Below are 19,478 nucleotides of genomic sequence, written 5' to 3'. Positions count from 1 at the left end.
AGGGAGAGTGCTGCTCTGCAATCCCCCTATAGAACACAGGAGCGCATACATTCAGAAATAAATCTGCATGAAGTACAGACTTTCCATGTCTCAGCAAGCACTATACTTATTGATCCACCCAGAAATCCTGCTGGGACCTGAGCATTGAAAAATGTGCAATTATGAAGGCAATTTAATATTGAATGCCTTCCTCAGGCATCACCATTCTTTGCTGTACTAAGTACAACTCAACCAAAAGGCAAAAGAAATGCGTCCGAGTTACTGTCACATACAAAATTAGGTGCAGAGAAAGGAAATTTAAACTCACTTTTGCAAAGGCATCTCTGCCATAGGTGGCTTCTTGTTCAGTATGTTGCTTGTCAATGACATCCCGACCTGTAGCTACAGTTCGAAACAAAAGAGCCTTCTCCACCATGTCAGATTTTGTTGACAGCAAGTCTGCAATGATCGACACAACCTTGCCATTTTCTATTACAGGCGTATCACCATCCACAGAAAACTTCAAGTTCCCCTGTAATAGGTAGCAAGAAACTTGATTTCTCAATCTGTCTTTTATTAATATGAATCAGTACACCCCAAGTTCATCCATATTCCACCTGCTATTCAAGTCAGTAAATCTCCTAACACATTAGAAGGGTAGGCCTTGCATATCCATGTACCCACAAAGCTCCAACATCAGTGGAAGCAGCAAAGCCTGACTCAAAGAAAAGCATTCCTGCTCAGTGTTCAGCTCAGCTTGTGGAAAAAATTTACATCAAACACTCAAGATTCAGAGTCTGATCAGATGGGAAATTACGTTAAGCATACAAACGCGGGATGTAGAGTTTCACCTTCACTGCAGAAGCACTAGGCTGCCGTTCTTATTGTAATGCTATTGCCCACAAAGGTAATGTGAAGCTGACAAGTCAGCATGGCTAATAGGACTGGACTGACAGCACACTACCACAACAGATTTGTTACTGAATACCTGCAGTGCCAGAATGAAGTAGCGATACCACTGCATTGTCTGCAGGAGCAGGTGGCCTCCCATCCTGCCTGCAAGGCCTGACTCTGCTCTGCCTTCATTCCTTCCCCAGCACTGTGGCACAACTATCCCAAGGAGGAGAAAGAATTGGAAAAGCTGCAGTTTTCTTTGCCACCCTCCTCCTGCCCACCTGCAGTGTCTCTCTCCTCAAGAAAACCTAAGAGCTAAGCTACAGGGACACTGCACAGGGAAGGAGGCTCTGTGGGTCCCAGGAGAATACAGGTGAAGAAAGGATTTCCTTAACATCAGAATACAGAGAATTAAGAGGTCTCCTGTCTCTGGCTGTGCTCAAGCCTCCACCACGAAGTGAACTACCGTCTTCCCAGCAAAACCACAGTGGTGATGGGGACCATGAGGGCAAAAGGGGACAGAAGGATAGCGACGTGAGAGCTCCCTACCCGCTCACTGCCAAACCCAAACAATTCCTTTTCAGAACATTTAACAGCTCCTAGTACTTAGTATTATGTCTGTTTGGGGATCTGGAGTATGCAGGAATAAATGTGATCTTCCATTATTACTGCAGTGTCCTATTTCATCAAGGAGATTCACTCACCACTGGAAGTTGTAAACATTTTTCTACCCAACAGATCTTCCAACTGCTTCTGCAGCATGAAAGTTAGAGCTGCTGGAAGTACAAGTAAACTGCTTGACCCCTCCTGAAGAAGAGGCTACTCATACCTCTGGGCAGAGAGCTTACCAAGTGAAGAATGGCTGCCACAATTTTGTAGACAGTCTGAATTTCCTCTTGCTTGAAGCCTATCACTTTCATGGCATCAGCTACTGCTTTGAACTCTGCACCATCATTGATGGAACACTGAGGGGAAAGAGATGTTTGCCACATGAGAGGCTTAATGCAAGTCAACTGTGAGAAAGCAAAGGTTTTGCAAGTCCATGGGAAATAGATATGTACTTTGTTATTTTTCAGATGCAAGACACTGTCATGAGATTTCTCAACTTATTCTAATGTCATACCACATGCTTATATGCTGAACCCCACATTGGACACACATGTATACTAGCAGCAATGAGATACAGAAGTGCATCACAGCATGAATAAATAGTTAGTACTTTCCCAGTGGAATTTATCGTGAAAGAGTAGAAGTGATTCATAAAAAAATCAGAACAACAGTTACAAGTAGTGCAGTCACAGACCCTCTGAGTAAAAGCTGCAGAGCACCAGCAGTAAAAATCTGGTCATCATCTTTCTCAAGATGAGCCTCTGCCTCACTCCCCTCCCAATCATCTGGGTTTGTTTTCACTGCAGATTTCCAGAGAAACTGATAAAAGCATCTGAGAAGGTCTGTGGGTTTGTTTGCCAAAGAGCATCTCAAGAAAGCAATTAGGAAATCAAGGAGCCTTTTGTCTGGCCCCTGCTTCAGAGCGACAACACTAGGGACAACTCCAGACACATTTAAAGTGTTCAGGATCTTGTTGTCCTAAAAACTTTATGGGTTCATTCCCTTCTTTCCTGCTCAGAGGCCCCCTTGAGGGTAAGTCAGATATCAAGAATGAATGCTTCAGTAACTTAAATGGTCCTACTGTAAAAAAAAATGAGTCCTTATAGTCCTTTTGACCTTTTTGGTCCAGAAAGCAGCTTAAGTTACCCATTATGAAGCATGAAAGTCTGTCACTGGTAATGGGCCAAATATCTACGCCTGCATTTATTAACAAAGGTGATGTCTCTCCTACTATATTTTACTGCTTTTTATAAGCAGACACAAATGTAGTATGCACAAGTACACATATGCTTTGTCTTCGAGGGCCAGAAGCTCCATTAAAAATAGCACATTGATGTCACCTTTCCATATTCATCCCATAAATTTTGGTCTCAGCTTCTGCTAGCTCAGCAGTACTTTAGGTATTTCAAGAAGCATTTACAATTTTAAGACAAGTTACCTCTAACTCATTGACAGCACCCTCACCTTTAGCTGTGCTCCAGGACAGATATAGTTGTATGCAGATGCATCCTTCTGAAGATGTAGAGAACGTAGCATTTGGTCAGAACCACCCTGGAGTAGCTGTACGAAGAGTATTTTAAGAAATGGTGAATGAAAAAAAAAAAAAAATCTTTCCTTTTCCTGTTTCTTATTCACCTGCTTGACAAGCAAAATCATAAAAACATTAACTAACTGCTACAGAATAATCAGCTACAGTATCTGGAGTTACAAGCACAACGTGCAAAATACAGAGTCTGCATCACTGTCAGGCTCTGACCACCAGAAAGAGGTTGCTTAAATGACTGTCCTTTTGAGTGACACAACTGTTTAGAAAACAAGCCGGAACCTCTTCACAGACCAGACCTGTTTACATGACATGCCACAGCTGTGTCTTGACAAGCACATTTACCTTCTCTACACAGAGACTTTCCAATATGGAAATGACACATTCATGAGAAAGGTGCTAACATGCCATCATGAGAGTACTGAGTAAGTGGGAAAAAAATAAATAAACCTATGTTTCCCTCACTACAAAACTGAGAATAAAGGTTATACTAATAGGCTGACCATTTCCCCCAAAGGACACACAAGGAACCAGCATACAATATGGAAGACATTAAAAAGAACCACCCCCCAAAAAAAAGTCAACTTGGTGTCATAAAATTACTTCCATATGGACTAAAGGCCTCGAGAGAACTTAGAGGGATTACTTATTACAAATAAAACAGTGAGTCAAAGTCCAATATTCTGCCATATTTGTTTAGTTAGCCTCCTTTTAAGTTTACAAATGTGTTAATATGGGAATGGAGGATAGAAAAAAATAAATCTTCCCATGCTCCTTCCCTAGACCAGGCCTCTTCAAAGAACTAAAGAGCCTAAGATCACCCAGGATGCAACAACAAGGGAACCCTTTGCAAAACACATGAGAGGGTGAAAGCTTTAAATATTTTGCCTATCGTGTCTGGGAAACTTGAGAAAAGTCATTTGTTTCAGCAAACGAATACGAACCTGGTAAAAAGAATGAAAGCTTCGTTCTCCCGGTTGTTGCACAATCACACGAGACTGTGGAGAAACAAAATACAAAAACAGGTATTTCTGGTTGTGGACAGCCTGCTTCCCCAGCACCTCCCCTTAGACATGGATGCATTGGTTCACCACTGCTAGGACACCTCCAAACTAATCTTATCTTATAATAAGTCTGTTATGAACACCATTAGCCAGGCACGACCATGGAGTTTGAAGTCTATAATCAAAAAGACCAGTTTGCGTTAACAGCTGCAATGTCTTACTTCCAACCAGGAATCCCACATGGAACTACAGAATTGTTTTCATGGAAGAGTCAAATAAAATGCCATTTTCGTTTAAGAGTTATTTAATTGCTGGAAATGAAAAACAGGACTCCGACTACAAACCAATGCTCCATAGGACATAGTTAGGGTCTTATGGTAATCACTTCTACAACCCCAGGACAGGCTGACCAACAGCACCCAGCCACCATCCAAGTGAATGCTCTGCTCTAACACAAGGGCATTGTTTTAGGGAGCAAGCGATAGCTCCATATTCACAGCACTCGTTCCAAATCAGTGTAAAACAGCACCAAAAAAAAGTTACATGCAGTAGAAATTCAGTCAACAAGCAACATAACCTTATTTTATGCTACAAGTTTGAACTACAGAGAGTGACGAAGCGTGTGTTCGTGCTGCAGTGCAAAGTCACTGCCTGTTAACTGCTTCTGTTTGGACCAGAACCTCAACTGCTTTCAAAATGGAAACAAATTTAACTTGGTAGAAGTCAAGAATATGAAATAAATGATCAGGATTTAAGTCACTGCAGCTGCAGCCCCACCCCTTTTTTGCATTAAAGTATCCCATGTTAAATGTTTGGGTTTGTTGTTTTGTTTTTTTAAAATAAAGTGTTTATTCTGAAAATAGACTTCAGGGAAATAAAGGGAAAAGTAAAAAACAAACAAAAAAGCATGTTAGCAGATGTTGTCAAACATAAAAATTAAAGCCAGACGTGTGTCTCACACATAACAAGAACTGTTAATAGATTACTCCCAGTTTCTCTACAGAATTTTACATATTCCCATGTTTTCAGCCACCACTTAATGACATGAAAAAAGAATTATGCTCAGGATCACTTGGAATATATAAAAACAAAGTTACTAAAAGATCACACAAGGTTGTGGCATTATTCCAGAATAACACTTCTCAAGCATACCATTGCTACTTACAGACCTAGTATCTTCTCCTTTTATTCACCAGTGAGATCTCAATGCGGGAACTTATAAAGAAGGAGTTTTGCAGACATTAAATTAATCTCAGCTTTTATTCTGGATACAAAGTACATACACCTATATGCACATAAGCTTTTGGGTAATAGTCCCTTATGTGGTGAGCTCTGAAAGCAGTGGTGTTAAAGTAACAGGGCACTGCCAGTATTTCAGCAACTTTTCAATTAATTATAATAACTCTCGAACAAAAATTGAGCCCTAGATTTAATGAGATTCTATGGCCTCATGTCACTTGTTGACATACCACGTTTGAAAGGGAAACTTTCTAACGGCAAAGCACATATTACAAAAGTAACTGCACAAAAGCTTCTAACTCTAAAAGTGAGTGTGGCTTACCTTTTCTAGTAAGTAATTATTGATATGCCCACCTATCGGGTCTCCTTTAAAATCAAAGTTGATATCCATATATTTTCCAAACCTGCTGGAATTGTCATTACGGTTTGTTTTGGCATTGCCAAAGGCCTCTAACACACAGTTGGATTTCAGCAGTATGTTCTTCACTCTATAGTACAGATAAATGGAAAAGAGAACAGGGTAAGTCCATACTCAAACCATAGAATTTTTTTTTGCAGTCATTTCTCGAGAAGAATTTAATAACAGCAGAGATGCTCTTTGATGACATATTTGGGCAGATGTATATGGCATTATCAATCCCATGGGAAATCAGCTGGGAGCTTTTGTCAATGTTCCTTAGAGCCAAGCAAATGCAAATCAAAGGCCAGATGCCTCCACTGAAAATAGCACCAAATATTCAGTTCCTTTACAAATATAAGTTTTGAAACCAATTTCTTGAACTTTTTTGCAAGTAATTTTCAGAATTTCTGTCAGGATAGGTATTAAGTCTGTTTCAGCAGAAAGCCACATTCTTTGCTTAAAACCTTTTACTCTAGGACTGACAGGCACATTTTGCAATTCAGAAGCATGCAAGCCTGCAAGCTCATGGAATATGCTCCCTGCGCTCAACATGCTATTCTAACAGGCACATATTTCAGGCAATTTGCCACAGAAAAAATGATTTCTAGATACTGTTTTTATTTTGGAAGTTTGAACTTTCAAAATAAACTTTTCTATATGATTTTAGCAATCGGTAATGCAAAATTCCCAGAGTAAGAGTAGTATCTGAAGAAGTTAAGTAAATGCTGTAAAAATCAGCATGTAATTAGTACAAGAGACCATTTAATAACATGGCACTACACAGTCCACAGAAAGAGATCCATAAATAAAACAGTTTCACTTATTTTTCTGCAAAGCCCTTACCTTTCCACCTCAGCCCTCTGACTGGGGTTAGTAATGGCTGCTATGTACTGCATAATATATTTACTGGCTTCAGTTTTCCCAGCCCCGCTTTCACCTGAGGGCATAAATACAAAGGTGACAAAACAGATCAAAAAAAGCAAAGCAAATCACTGAACAGTAGATCTTAATTCTACCCCAATAGCGTTTGGGGGTTTTGTTACTGTTTTTTTTAAAGCAATCTTATTTGCATGCACTTTGAACGTTTTCTAAATATAGCCATAACCCTGTCTTGGTTGTTGCTGCTATGCTGACTTAGAAGCAGTTATGATGTAAGATTTCACACGTTGGTCAAAGGCCTGGCACACAGAGGATCAAAAGGAATATTGTTAGAGGAGAAAGACTGGCATGCAGAGGCTTGGCTAGCAGCACTGCCGGGAACTGCAATACAAGAAGCTACTGTTCAGCACACCATCTCGGGTCTCTCGCTTTTCAGGGCTGCTAAAGCACGGGAACATCAAGGAAACGAAGTGCCAGGATCCAGATAGTGACCATTCATGGTACAAGCACTGCTCCCACTGTTAGAGCCACGACAAGCAATGAGTCTGGCCATCGAAACAGAGAACAAAACATTGGCCAGTCATCTAAGGGACAAAAATCAGCAGTTCTCTAAAGACAGACAGGAACCCTGTTCTCACTGATCTCCATTCACACAGACAGAGCAAGCAGAGGACTGATGTTCTAGTTATCCCTTTGCATGCACAGATTAAGCTAATGACTGACACCAGCTCTTGAATTTGATACAAAATAATTGTAAGGTCTCCACACATGGATTCAAATGCAAATAAACAGGTTTAAGATTGATGAAGTTTTCTTTTATAAAATGCTGTCATTAGCCAATTCATTCTCCTTTCTCTGCCTAGAATTTCACAAAGATCAAGCGTTCATCATAATAAAAAGCTCTTTCAGCTTACCTGATATTACAATACAGGTGTCTTTTGATCGCCTCTTCATTGCTTTGTAAGCAGCATCAGCAATTGCAAAGAGGTGAGGAGGCCTCTCATACAATTCCCTTCCTTTGTACTGCTCAATCATGTCACGCCCGTAGATGTTCAAGTTTTTGTAAGGATTCATGGAAACGACCACCTCCCCAATAAACGTATAAATCCGTCCTTTTTCAAACCTACCCAGGATGAGACAAAAGGGAGAAAGGGATTAGTCAGACATAGAGATTCAGAATATGTCTTCCAAGCAAGTTGCCCATTTCATCAGGTGAGCTCTTCAATCCATCACCGTACTGAAACATTACAATAAAACATTGACTACGGACATTATCTGACCAGTGTGGCCTGGATGGCATGTTAGCATATTATGTAGAGACCTGATGTTACAAGGACTAAGAACTAGGGCTAGCTTTGAATCTTACCAGCTACAAAGGAAATGTCTACTGCTGTTTCACTTACCAATGCATGATTGATCAGATTACTGAGGTACAAACACCAAGTATATTTCTGAGTATAGCAAACTTCTGCTTTGCTGACACAATCAAGCTGGCTTTCTGCATATTCAGGTATTTTTATTGCCATTAACATGCTGCCAGAAACAAATGTTTCTAAGAAATTCTTTAGCAAGATTTAAGTTAATATAATTCACTGTTTCTACATAGACAATAAGTAAACATGAGTCTGTGATGAGTTTATATAATCTGCTTCACAAAGGGGATTTAAAGGCAAATTCTTTTTCCACATTCTACAGTTGTCCATAACCCAGCTCAGGCCAGAGCAGAAGTTTTGAAGCCACTCACTTAGAGGTCTAATCACATTTGCAAGAAAGTAAACAAAGATACAAGCCAAGAAGCAAATTACAGCCTTTCAGCTCTCGCGATTAGCTTCCACTCCACCCTTTTCGCTAGAAGGCACTTTGGCATCATCACTGCTACTAAACCAGAAGCGAAAGCTTTTTAAGAACGTGTGAAACAACCCTAAACTACACCTTTCCTAAACCCCACCTGGTCCGTAGTATTTTTTCTGCAAACAAGACAGAAAATAACTTGATGTTTAAGTTAAAAGATATTTCCAAAGAAATTCACATTTTATTGAAATTTATCTAGCAGAAGAGCACAGAAGGAATTTCAGATTAACAGCTGAAGTATTCATACTGCATTTGCTTCTCAGGAGGAGAAAGGACGACAGCAGATTTAGAGATCAACATGCAAACTATAGCACTTCTACCATTAAATACCTGTCTGCACCCTGTATTTAAATCTTACAACATTAGATGGCACCACAACACCTCTATAGACTACAAGGGCCTTCCTAATCCTTGATGAACTCCAGCACAAATTCTAGCATTACTTTATTGAATTTATTACCACCCCCATGTGGTGACAGGCTTGACATTTTCCATTGTTCATTTGAGAATTTTCTGCAGCATCTTGGCAGTGTTAGTTTTTAGCAGGTGTAATAAAACTCAAGAAATACAATCTAGCAACCAGCATTCTACTTTCTAAAAGTGATTTTGCCTCTAATTGCAGCTTCCTCCAGAAATACTTCACTGAAAAGGCACAAGAATTGCAAAATGTCTTTTTGTTCATGCACTCAGTTTTAGCTGAAGGTATTCCTGATATGCATCTCCCAAAACATTTGTGAACTTAAAATGCAAAGATATTTTATGTTTTAGAGATATATGCTGTTTGAGAGCTACCAAAAATGTTTTAGAAAAGGCCTTTACAATTAGCAATACCAACCACAGCTCTCGCAACAAAAATGATGGGTAATGCACAGGCAACAACACCAAGCAACTAGCACGCAAGCCTGGTAAGAAATACAGGATCACAGCCTCATTCTTAAGACAGACTTAGGTAACACAGGAAGCCTCACACGCTCAGTCCTTATCATTTCCCATCCCTAATTTTAATTCCTAGAAGCACAAAACAGCTGGGAATTGTGGTATTTGAAAGATACCAAACAGGCAGAAGACACACGCGGGTGCAAAGAGATCAGATACCAGGCTGCTCGTCTTCTGCCCTCTCAGGAGCACATGTGGGACTCTACATATACATAGGAGAGCTTAAGAAAAACCAAACACACACAACACTGTTTCTACGAAGGAGATCAAGTCACACTGGGACATACATATGTAAGGGAAACCATTACAAGGACATCAAAATCAGCAGAATCCTTCCCATCTTTTTGGAGATGGGCCATCCAAAGAAAGCAAGTTGCCCAATGGAGAACATATAGACCACTCGCCTAAAGTCACTACACAGCAGGAACATAAGCACTGCTTAAGGCACTATTAATGATAAAAATAAAGATACAGCAGTTTCTGGATAAGGTTTTAAGCCCCACTGTACTGCCAGATGCATGGCCAGTGGGTTCATGGTTAGCACAGAGAGGTTGAGGGGTTTGTTTTAGCTGCTGAGAAGGAAAAAAAAAAAAAAAAAAAAAAAGGACATCCTTACTGAAGTATCATGCCAAGTCACCATCACAGTACCCAATACTTTGACCTCTTCCTTAAGTAATGAATTATGTAAACTTTTGGTCGCAGAGCACAGTTTAAGTTTCCTCCCTTGACAGTTCAGCGTCCCCAACTGCCTCGTAAGCAGAACCTACAGATTTGCCTCTGCCAGCCTGGCCCACCGCCGGCTGGTCAGAGCTCACCTCTCCAGGGGAGCCCCCTTGACCGGGGCACGGCTCAGCTTTGGAGCCGTTACAGCTGTGACACCAACACATACCACAGCAGTGTGACATACCAACAGCTTGCTCCCCAACAGCTCTGGGCTTAGACGACAGATCTCACATTTGGCCTAGAAGTCAAGTTTTAAAAGGTTTTACTAGACTCCGACAACTTGGGTCTTCAATCTCTGTGGCAAAAGGCAGATGGAGATGACGGAGAAGGATCCACCTCCAGGCTTGACAAATGGGCATCTCTCAAGCTTGGCTTTAGGGATACAGAGTTTAGGAACAACCAACATCCCCCTTTATCTCTCTGGTTTTTGTTTTTTGGGTTTTTTTTCACTTCTTAGCACTGGAGTTAAAATTCCAGAGCTGTGCTTAGATGTTCCTAAAAGGAGCCATCGCTCCTTGCCCCTCCTTGCTGATAAAGCCTCTTTTCATCACACAGTGCAGCTCTGCACAGCAGCAGGCCAAGAACAGCAGTGGCTGTTTTCCTAGCTGCATTGCTTTGGTGTGAGATTCGTGGTTTTCCTTGCCCAAGAAGAACTCATGAAAACTTAAGAAAACAACCAATGATGGCAGTCCAAACTGGGAGGTACAAGCTGTGTTAAATTCGCTATTCTTCTGCAAGGCAAGGTTACAAAACCAGACGACGAAGCTATCCGGTGCTTTTTGGAAAGGCTCATCAATTGGGGCATTGCACTGCATCACAGGAAAGCTCATCAAGATGAAGGACAGCATAATCATTTTAGCACTAAGCATATAACACATAGATTGCTTTTAATAACAAAAATCCAGTTTTACAGTGCACTTGATAAAAGGAACCCCTGTACCTACTCCTGGGGGTCGGCACTCCCAGGGTCAAACCTTGTTTTGTATGTATCATGAAAATCACATCACCTTGTGCTGCAACTTTGAGTAAAGATTTCCCTGTAATGATTCTATTTGAATAATTTCTGTGTTTTCTGAATTTTGCACTAGCTCAGCAGCCAAAAAGAAACTCACAGTATTTAATCCTTGTGTGTTTTTTTGATGAGGAACATCAGCTCTTTTATAAGAAGTTTTTATACTAGTTTTTATTACCTTGTTAAAACCTCGATTGATAATGAGAAAATATAAACCAGTAAGTCACAGACTATAAATCATTTAAAGGGATAGAAACTGTTGTCTAGGAAAGAAGACTGCCAAGGCAAGAAAAAGGCTCTTTCTTTGTTTTGTAGTTTTTATTTTTAGGGAAGGTTGTTGGAAAAAAACATATCCTCAAGTCCAGACGTCCTATGTTCACATCCAATTGCCATTGGAAAATACCCTGCAGAAATCAGAAAACTCAAGCAGAAATCTTCGCCACCAGAGAGCACTCACATTTAGGATTTCTCCCACCTGACAAACACTCCAGTCAAAAATAAAACTGTTCTTACCGAGGAAATGATGCAACTTCAAATGCACTCAGTACAAATAAAGAAAAGAGTTAGTTGGCAAGACTTGGAACCCATACTCCAAAACAACATCTGCAGAACGCAGACCATTAAACAAAGGCACCATACCATGCAATCGCCACTCCAAATGCTGCAATTCAAATTATAAAGGGAATTCCTAATTAATCATTTACATGGTAACTCCTCTGTACCGAAAGATAAACAGAAACTTGTCAGGATCAGACACCAGGCAGCACTCTGCAGGCTTACTGCTATTTCTAGAATTCAGCGTACTTTCTGAGATAACCTATGCCAGCTACCCGGGGATCAGTTTGCAGTGAGATCATAGGCTGGGCTTCACTGGGGTGTGAAACGGCTCCTCAGAAACACATTTTGCCAGTCTTTCTCTCCATCTGTCTAATATCTGAGGAGCAGAGCAACTGCTGGAAAAATCATGTCAAGTCGCCAGTCCTCTCATTTTCTGTTACTTTAAGAGAGCTAAAGTGTAGCTATTGGTATTATGGATCATTTTCCCCTGGGAAAAGACCTCCTCTCACCTGGAACTACTCCTTTCTTCCCACTGATCACAGATTGACATCATATTCTGCTTTACATACATGCAGACATGCTAAAGCTTTCCCACATTAGCAGGTGCTCAGTAAAGGTCCTTGGTGCCCCGATGCTACGGGGATGCTCCAGAAACAGAACATCTTCACAAGAAGTCACAACACAGCCATTAACTGAAGATGGACTTTCAGTTTAACTGTACAGCAGTGGCTTAAAGCAAAGGAATTGTTAATAAAAAAAGCAAAAGCAAATAATTCAGGACAGATACAGGAGTGCTACAGATGCATCAGCCTGTGCTAGATAGTCAACAGCTAACCTAGTACCAGTGAAGGTTAAAAGAATAAAAGCTGATCGTTTCAAACTATTATCTATTTCCAACTTACTCATTAACTCCAAAGCACAAACTGAAATATTTAGTATGAGCATACTGCTTTTTCTTCCTCCCTCCTTTGTGCATGGGAGGAAGAATGATCTAGCAGCTGTACACCTCGCTGGCATGTAGAAGAGGGACAATTCCTTCTCCCATTGCAAACACTCTGTGTGATTCGGGTTATTCCCCCAAAGGGGGTCCTAGGTCTTAGTTATTTTTTACCACCAAATATATACATTAAAAATCCATCACTGCAGGCTTTGAGTCCATTCTCATTGCAAACATGCATGAAGACATCTAATTAAAACTTGTGTTCATGAAGAGATAGATGTACATGGATAGTCAAGGATGGGCCTTTAGGATATGTTCACTAAGGGGGGGAATTTAAGTAGACTTCTGGCAGGGAAATTGCATTTACCTGCTTTTAAATGCAAGAATGTATAGCCAGCTGTACTGACACAAAGAAACAACTATTCTTCTCCTGTTTTGGGAAGTAAGATGACTGCTTAAGCACACTTCACACTGTGTGAGTCAAGAGAATTGTGCCTTTTATATGTGATACCAGGTCTCTCTACTGAGAATTCAGTGCTACTTATAGACTTTATTTTAGGTAAATTTTGAAATAAACTCAGCTGTCAAGCAGCAGGGAAGAATGACTTTCAAGTCTTTCAGTAAATTGCTCATAAACTGCATTATAGCAAATCATCCTCATCACAAGAGAACTCAGATAAACAGGATTTGCGTTGGCAGAATGATAGCTAAAATATTCTTGCTGCACTTGGAAAAACAGACCAAAAAACTGTCCAGTCAGTATTACCTCCCTGTACTAGGAAAACAATCCAAGTCTGTCACGATTCTGAATATGCATGTCTATAACATTTTGATCCATCCCGAGGGCCAGAAAAACTGGAATTTAAGTTCATTTAACGTGCAGGTGAAATTTTTGCTTACAGTTGTCCTGCATGGATTCAGTTTTCAGATGTTGCCAGTTTAACAAAATAGGAAATGCCATTCAGAGCGCGTTCTGCACCACTCCTTTCCTGTACAGAGGGAGCAGAAAGGGCAGGGTGAAGAATACTTCATTCATCTGCAATTTTCACAGTCAGCTTTGGAAATAAGGTTAGAAGAGTCCTTTGTAATGATGTAATTTTTTTCAAAAGAAAATAGTAAACTATGAGTGACTGGTGCCACATCTTCCTCACAAACCAACATTTAAGCAAACTGACTGTAATTTGACAAGGCTGATTCAGCTCCAACACAGCTGACCCTTGATTCATCCATGCAGCTTTGCAAACCAACTAGGTAAGGTCAGGGGAAAGGAAAATGGAAAACGGATGGTAAGCTAGCTCTAATGAATGCTGCATAAAGGCTAAAACTGTGAAATGTAGGGGGAGTAATATTAAAAACCCTCCTCTTAAACATGAAGTTAAAGTACTAACCTTGCACTGAAAAAATGCCAAACCACTAAACATAGGAGTCACTGAACTTTCATTTCTATTTGCGTCAGACAGACTGAGCTGTCTCTCCGACAGCAGGGAAGCACTGTGTACTCTTTTTACATTTCTAGAAGCACAGCAGAAGGCACAAGCAGACTTGAAATAGATAATGAGACAAAAGGAAGTTCTTTGAAAAGCTTCCAGGGACAACATGATGCTTTGTGGTTTTATTCCAATCCACATGTGAGAAAGTTGCTATTGAGCACAGGTAGAGGAAAGAAGCTTGCTCCTGATTTCTCTGGGTAGAGCAGTAAAACACAGTCCCATCTTCCATGTGAATGACTGGAACACTGTAAAATCCTAATGCAGTAATCATACTACTCTGCTATGAGCAGGAGGCTGCCCTGAATGACCTCCTGAGGCTGAATTATCCTAAAATCCTATATCTAACCAGGAAAGAGTAGAACAGGCTTGGGATAGCAACAAACAAAAGACTGCCATCTCCCCATAATCTCTAACTTTTAAATCTGTCAAATAAAAGCATATAATCTATTAAAGGATATTAAAAAGAAAAAGAAAGCTCAAAAGTCAGGTTGGTTCTTCTATCTGCTCCCATCACGCATGAAGTCAACTGGAGCACATGTACAGAAGAGCCTAGAGCTTGTCATGGAAGAGAACTAAATTAAATGGGTAAGACTCCTAGAACTACTGAGGAGGAGCAAAAAATGGAAGTAATCACTCTACAAATACATCAGTAGATGAATATGATCTTGTCAGGTAGCCAGAAGCACTAATTAGACAAAAAAACTACACAGGCCCATACAAAAGAAAAATGGGAATGGACTTACCCTGGCCAACACAGGCTTGAAACTGAAAGCTAGCTGTCAAGGGAGGAGTCCTGGAAGAGCTTTCAGTAGAAGCTGCAAGGAGTAGTGAGCCCTGCCGGATATTGCTGAACTTATTTTATGGATGCGTTTAGAAGATTTGGCTTCCTGTACTGAACAGCAACTGACTTCATGATCCATTATGTTTCTTCCACTCTGACATTACAGCATTCAGATACTTAAAAAAAGACGCTTTACCTTCATTCGCCACCTCCTCTATCCAAACCCTATATCCATATTAACTGTAATCTGCCACCCATTATTATCTCAGCCTTCAATTTTGGTAATTCAGCTTTGTTCATCAGATTATACACCACTGTGTTAAAGGGTCCGCTACCTTCAAATATATCAGTGGATAAAACTGCAGCACAAAAGGCAAAACCAGACTAATGACTGGTGGTTGGACAGATTTGCATCATGCAGAAGGTACCATCTGATTTCATCGCCCTGGTTCAGTGGTGCATGAATTCTGCAATGGTAGGTTTGGCTGAACAGTGTCCAGGTGAGGACTAGCTTATACTTCTGAATAACAACCTTCCTTTCAAGCGATGCTGAAGGAACTATAAAATCCTGCAACCCAGCAGAAAGATAAAAAACATGCAGAAAAACAAAGACATGACCGATACCCTGTTACTTCCTTCTAACTTCTCCAGTAACTTCAGGAAACAAAAAACATTCAAGTCGCTGCTGATGACCCTGATACAGCAGCATCCTTATATAAAAAAAACATAACCTGAAGCCACATCAGTGACTGTACTGATGATGACTTTCACCCTTATTTTCTAAGCCATCTCTTTCTTACATATATATGGTATACTATACCACCTTCCCAATCTTCTGTATACACTGCACAATTAACAGAAATTTGTACTGATGTCTAACTACACCTCTATTTATTCCACAAGCCTAGGTGCCAAGGTACAATCACAATATTTCACAGATTTTCTTTGCAGATGCTCGGAGACTCCTTTTGCAGTCAGCTGGCCATGAAATGCTGATGTTCAGATGCTTCATTGTTCTGCTGTAAAGGAATATTCTGCATTTGTTAAGCTCGTGTCCCATGCTGATCTGTGAATGCTGGTGGAGTCTCCTGAATACAGCATTGTTTTGATACAGGGCTCAAAGACCCCGAGAATCATCTTGCAGTATTAAGATACAGTACACCATCTGCAAGCACTCCAAAAGGTTTGCTTCAGCCTTTGGTAACATTAGATCTAAAACAAAATTAGATGCCTTACTCACACTAATACAGGCCATGCAAATCATGCAAAAATAATAATGCAAAGTATGCAAATAATGCACAGATATGGCTTATGTTTCTGCATAATCAGGGTTTCTTTTAGAGTTGTTACAGTGATCTGCACCATCTCACCTAAACACAAATATTGAGCATGTAGTCCTTAAACAGGACTGTTTGTTTTCTGGCCATGAAACCAGGCAGACTTCTTTAGGCATTTATGTGTTTTACAGCATATTGTGACTTAACACAGCTCTTGTGGTTTTGGCTCGTAAGCAGCACATTAGATTACCAACTAAGGGCTTCGGCAGACAAACTGCTGAGTCTCAAAGCAGCAGATGAAGATATTCCACCTACAGCTGCCCATCCAGCTCCTTTGCCAAAGATTCCCTTCTGCCACGTCTGCTGAAGGGACAATGACGGACAGCTGTGATCTCGGCCACCCCAAGTCCAGATTATCACTGACACCATTCCCTGTGGGACAGATACCAACAACTTCAGCCACCTAACGCGAAGAAAGAGCTATAAGCAATGGAGGGGAAAACTAAGTTTGCAAATCACAAAGCATATATGTTTCAACACAATGTGCCCATTAACTATTCAGGTTGAAAGAAAGGACTTTTCCTTGTGCTTCCTTGAAAGCATGTCTAGTCAGGAAAAGCTTCCCACTCTTTGGTCATAGATTTGGGTCAGGTTTGTTGTGGGACTTTTTCTGGTATTTTCTGTTTTCTGTTGGAAAAGCTTCGTGTCACCTAATGGCAATCTGAACCAGAACTGCAGTGAAATCCCCTCTTCACCATCTCTCAGCCTCTCCCCTGTTAGCAAGAATCAAGCAACAGGTGCCCTGGAAGACAAACCCTCAAGCCTTATAGAAACGAGATTAAGTACATGTATCAGTGCCAAAAAGGCCTAGTAAATACACAAGGTTTGTTCTTCCAGTTACAGAGCAACTAATATTTTACAGAAAGTTTGGTTTAGAAGTAAAGAGGGTTTTTTTACTACAACCAAGTGTAGTGCTTTCAGTTGAAGTCATGAGTGTGACCGACCCAGCAGATTCAGTATCAGGATCTTTTTCCCTCTCACTGAAAAGACAACTTCAAAAAGGGAAGAACAGAAGGAACAATACAGGGAACTCTTCAAATATCCTTGTGGATATGGAAGTCCAGGGTAGGATAGACAAGATAAGCAAATGAATTTGCACAACAGTTGTAAGCACTTCACATTCTTTCAATGGAAAAACATCTGAGCAGGAGGAGTGCTGTTATTTATGCATTCATCATTCATTGCAAAAGGAGTGAGTTTCTAAATGCCAACTGTACTGAGTTGTTAAACAATGATAACGCAAGGGGAATATTAGCAATATGGAAAAGGACTTAAATGGTTTGATTATTAAAACAGATTATTTGATTTACATGCTGCTTGTTTTATCATTTTAAATTATCACCGGAAAGATTGTGTTCATTTACTTCCTTTAGATTTTACATATTTTTTCTGTCAAGATAGCTCCCACTCAGAAGCTGAAAGACTATTTAAATATTGTGAGACAGCACAAATACAACTCAAAATTAATATGCAGATAAACTGTAAAATATCCACAGCTCAACTTCCACAAGCCAAGATGACTTTGACCACACCATCACGTTTTTAATTCTACACCAGTGGAATTCAGAGCCCTGTGAAATCATTTAAAACAGGATCTTTTCAGACGACGTATCAGCCCAAGAATTCAGGCAGGCTCCTACTTCCATAAAGTATTGTTTGTTAGGTAATAAGCGTTAGTTAGTGACAATCACCAGAAGTCAGAGCAATGCTACACTATTAATCAAAAAGTTTAATAAGAAAGTTTTCAGCCACTAATTATTTACTGAAAGCACTATTTTAGCCTAGAGTGGTGGGCAAGTGCATACTCTCTGCTTTGTCAGATCTAATTACACACTCAATACCAGGAGCACAGAGTAAAACTGCACCACTGCTTATTTCCAGGATTATTACATTCATTTCCGACACAAGTAACAAAGCAGTTGGCCAAGTTTAAAGCAGGGTGTTAGGTGAAATGACCTCCACAGGTCCCTTCCAAACAACATTACTCCATGGCTATGAGATACATGCTGCAGCTTCAAGTAACAGCTGACAGTAATTGTTATTTCCAATAATAGCAGCACAGGTTTTCAACTTAATTTTGCTATCAGCCTTATTTAATCTTTTTTTTAGAAATCAGTTTAATTAATAGTTCAGAGCTATGACACATCATCCTCCAAATGCAGCTCTGTTTCTCTTTTCCTCTTGTGAGCAATCAGCTGCTAAGCTCTTGCAGAACAGCAACATACTGCAATGAAACACAAAGAAATACACTTTGAATCAAGAAGTCTGGCAGTCACAAACTGTCAATCACTTTAAACCTTTTAAAAATATATCTGAAATCATCTATTAGATGGAAAAAAATCTTTTCTATGTTATTTTTCTATGTTTTTTAAAAGTTAAGAGATTTGTGTTACCCTTCTCACATTCATCCCTCCTGCAGAAAAGGTGATCAGATATCTCATCAATACTTGCACAGTTGGAATAATAGAGATCCTACTGAATTACTAATAATTATACACTTAGAAGCGTTCACATATCATCTCCCCAACACACTTAGCAATCACCCTCCAGCAGGCAGTAATAAATGAGGAAAATGGATCTGTTGCCAGTTTTCCAAGAACTTCTGAAAACAACGGTATGCTTCAAGTTTCTTGAAATATTTTGCTTTGTTATTTGGAAAGTATTGGCAATCCATACATTTAGGTGTCTACCAGCAATCCATAGTGGAATACAACTGTCAGCCATTATATATCAGCGCACACATATCATGACTTCAGTTCTGTAAAACCCATGTAGAATGCATGCTTATCCGATGAGAAGCAGCAGCAAAGCTGACATCCTTACCCCAAAGTGGCCTTTTGTGATCTAAAGAAATTCTGTTCAGATCTGGCTCAAGCATAACAGCATTTTCCATACCTATTAATGAAAGAATTTAAACCCACAACATATACAACTGTTATTACTTGCCTTTTAAATATTTAATATGTTGTAATGAAACAGTCACATCCACACTGAGTATAGTATTTTCATGGTCTTTTAATTTTATATATATATATCTATCTATCTGTAAAACTAACTTTTAAGGTTTATATTTACACAAGGCTCCTCCTAGCAAATATTGCACACACTCTTCTGGCCTGCTCCTCTAACAGAATCTGATGAATAAAATGATCACTTACACAATCCAGTAAGAAAATGCACCTACAGCTTTGGGATACAATGAAATGGTTTGATGGACTTGCAGATAAGGACAGGGTTCAAGTGTTTCATTCACGGCACTTTCATGCAGTGCCAACAAAATTACTACAAATCCTGGTTTTGTCA

The 19,478-nt window shown here is 40.0% G+C and overlaps 1 protein-coding gene across 1 annotated transcript in view; it reads right to left on the bottom strand.

The window, feature by feature from the left end:
* Positions 1-19,478, bottom strand: part of MYO1D (myosin ID) — a 158,867-nt gene that overhangs the window by 114,303 nt on the left and 25,086 nt on the right. The window contains exons 2-8 of the mRNA XM_010561329.1: positions 7,462-7,670; positions 6,512-6,605; positions 5,591-5,756; positions 3,970-4,023; positions 2,947-3,042; positions 1,722-1,838; positions 308-511 (exon numbers count right to left, since the gene is read on the bottom strand). Coding sequence (XP_010559631.1) covers positions 308-511; positions 1,722-1,838; positions 2,947-3,042; positions 3,970-4,023; positions 5,591-5,756; positions 6,512-6,605; positions 7,462-7,670 — 940 coding nt within the window. The remainder of the gene's footprint in view (positions 1-307; positions 512-1,721; positions 1,839-2,946; positions 3,043-3,969; positions 4,024-5,590; positions 5,757-6,511; positions 6,606-7,461; positions 7,671-19,478) is intronic.

The sequence above is a fragment of the Haliaeetus leucocephalus genome, unplaced genomic scaffold (assembly GCF_000737465.1).
Source record: "Haliaeetus leucocephalus isolate CR32 unplaced genomic scaffold, Haliaeetus_leucocephalus-4.0 Scaffold144, whole genome shotgun sequence".
In the NCBI taxonomy this organism is placed as follows: domain Eukaryota; kingdom Metazoa; phylum Chordata; class Aves; order Accipitriformes; family Accipitridae; genus Haliaeetus; species Haliaeetus leucocephalus.
This window is presented reverse-complemented; position numbering and strand designations above follow the sequence as displayed.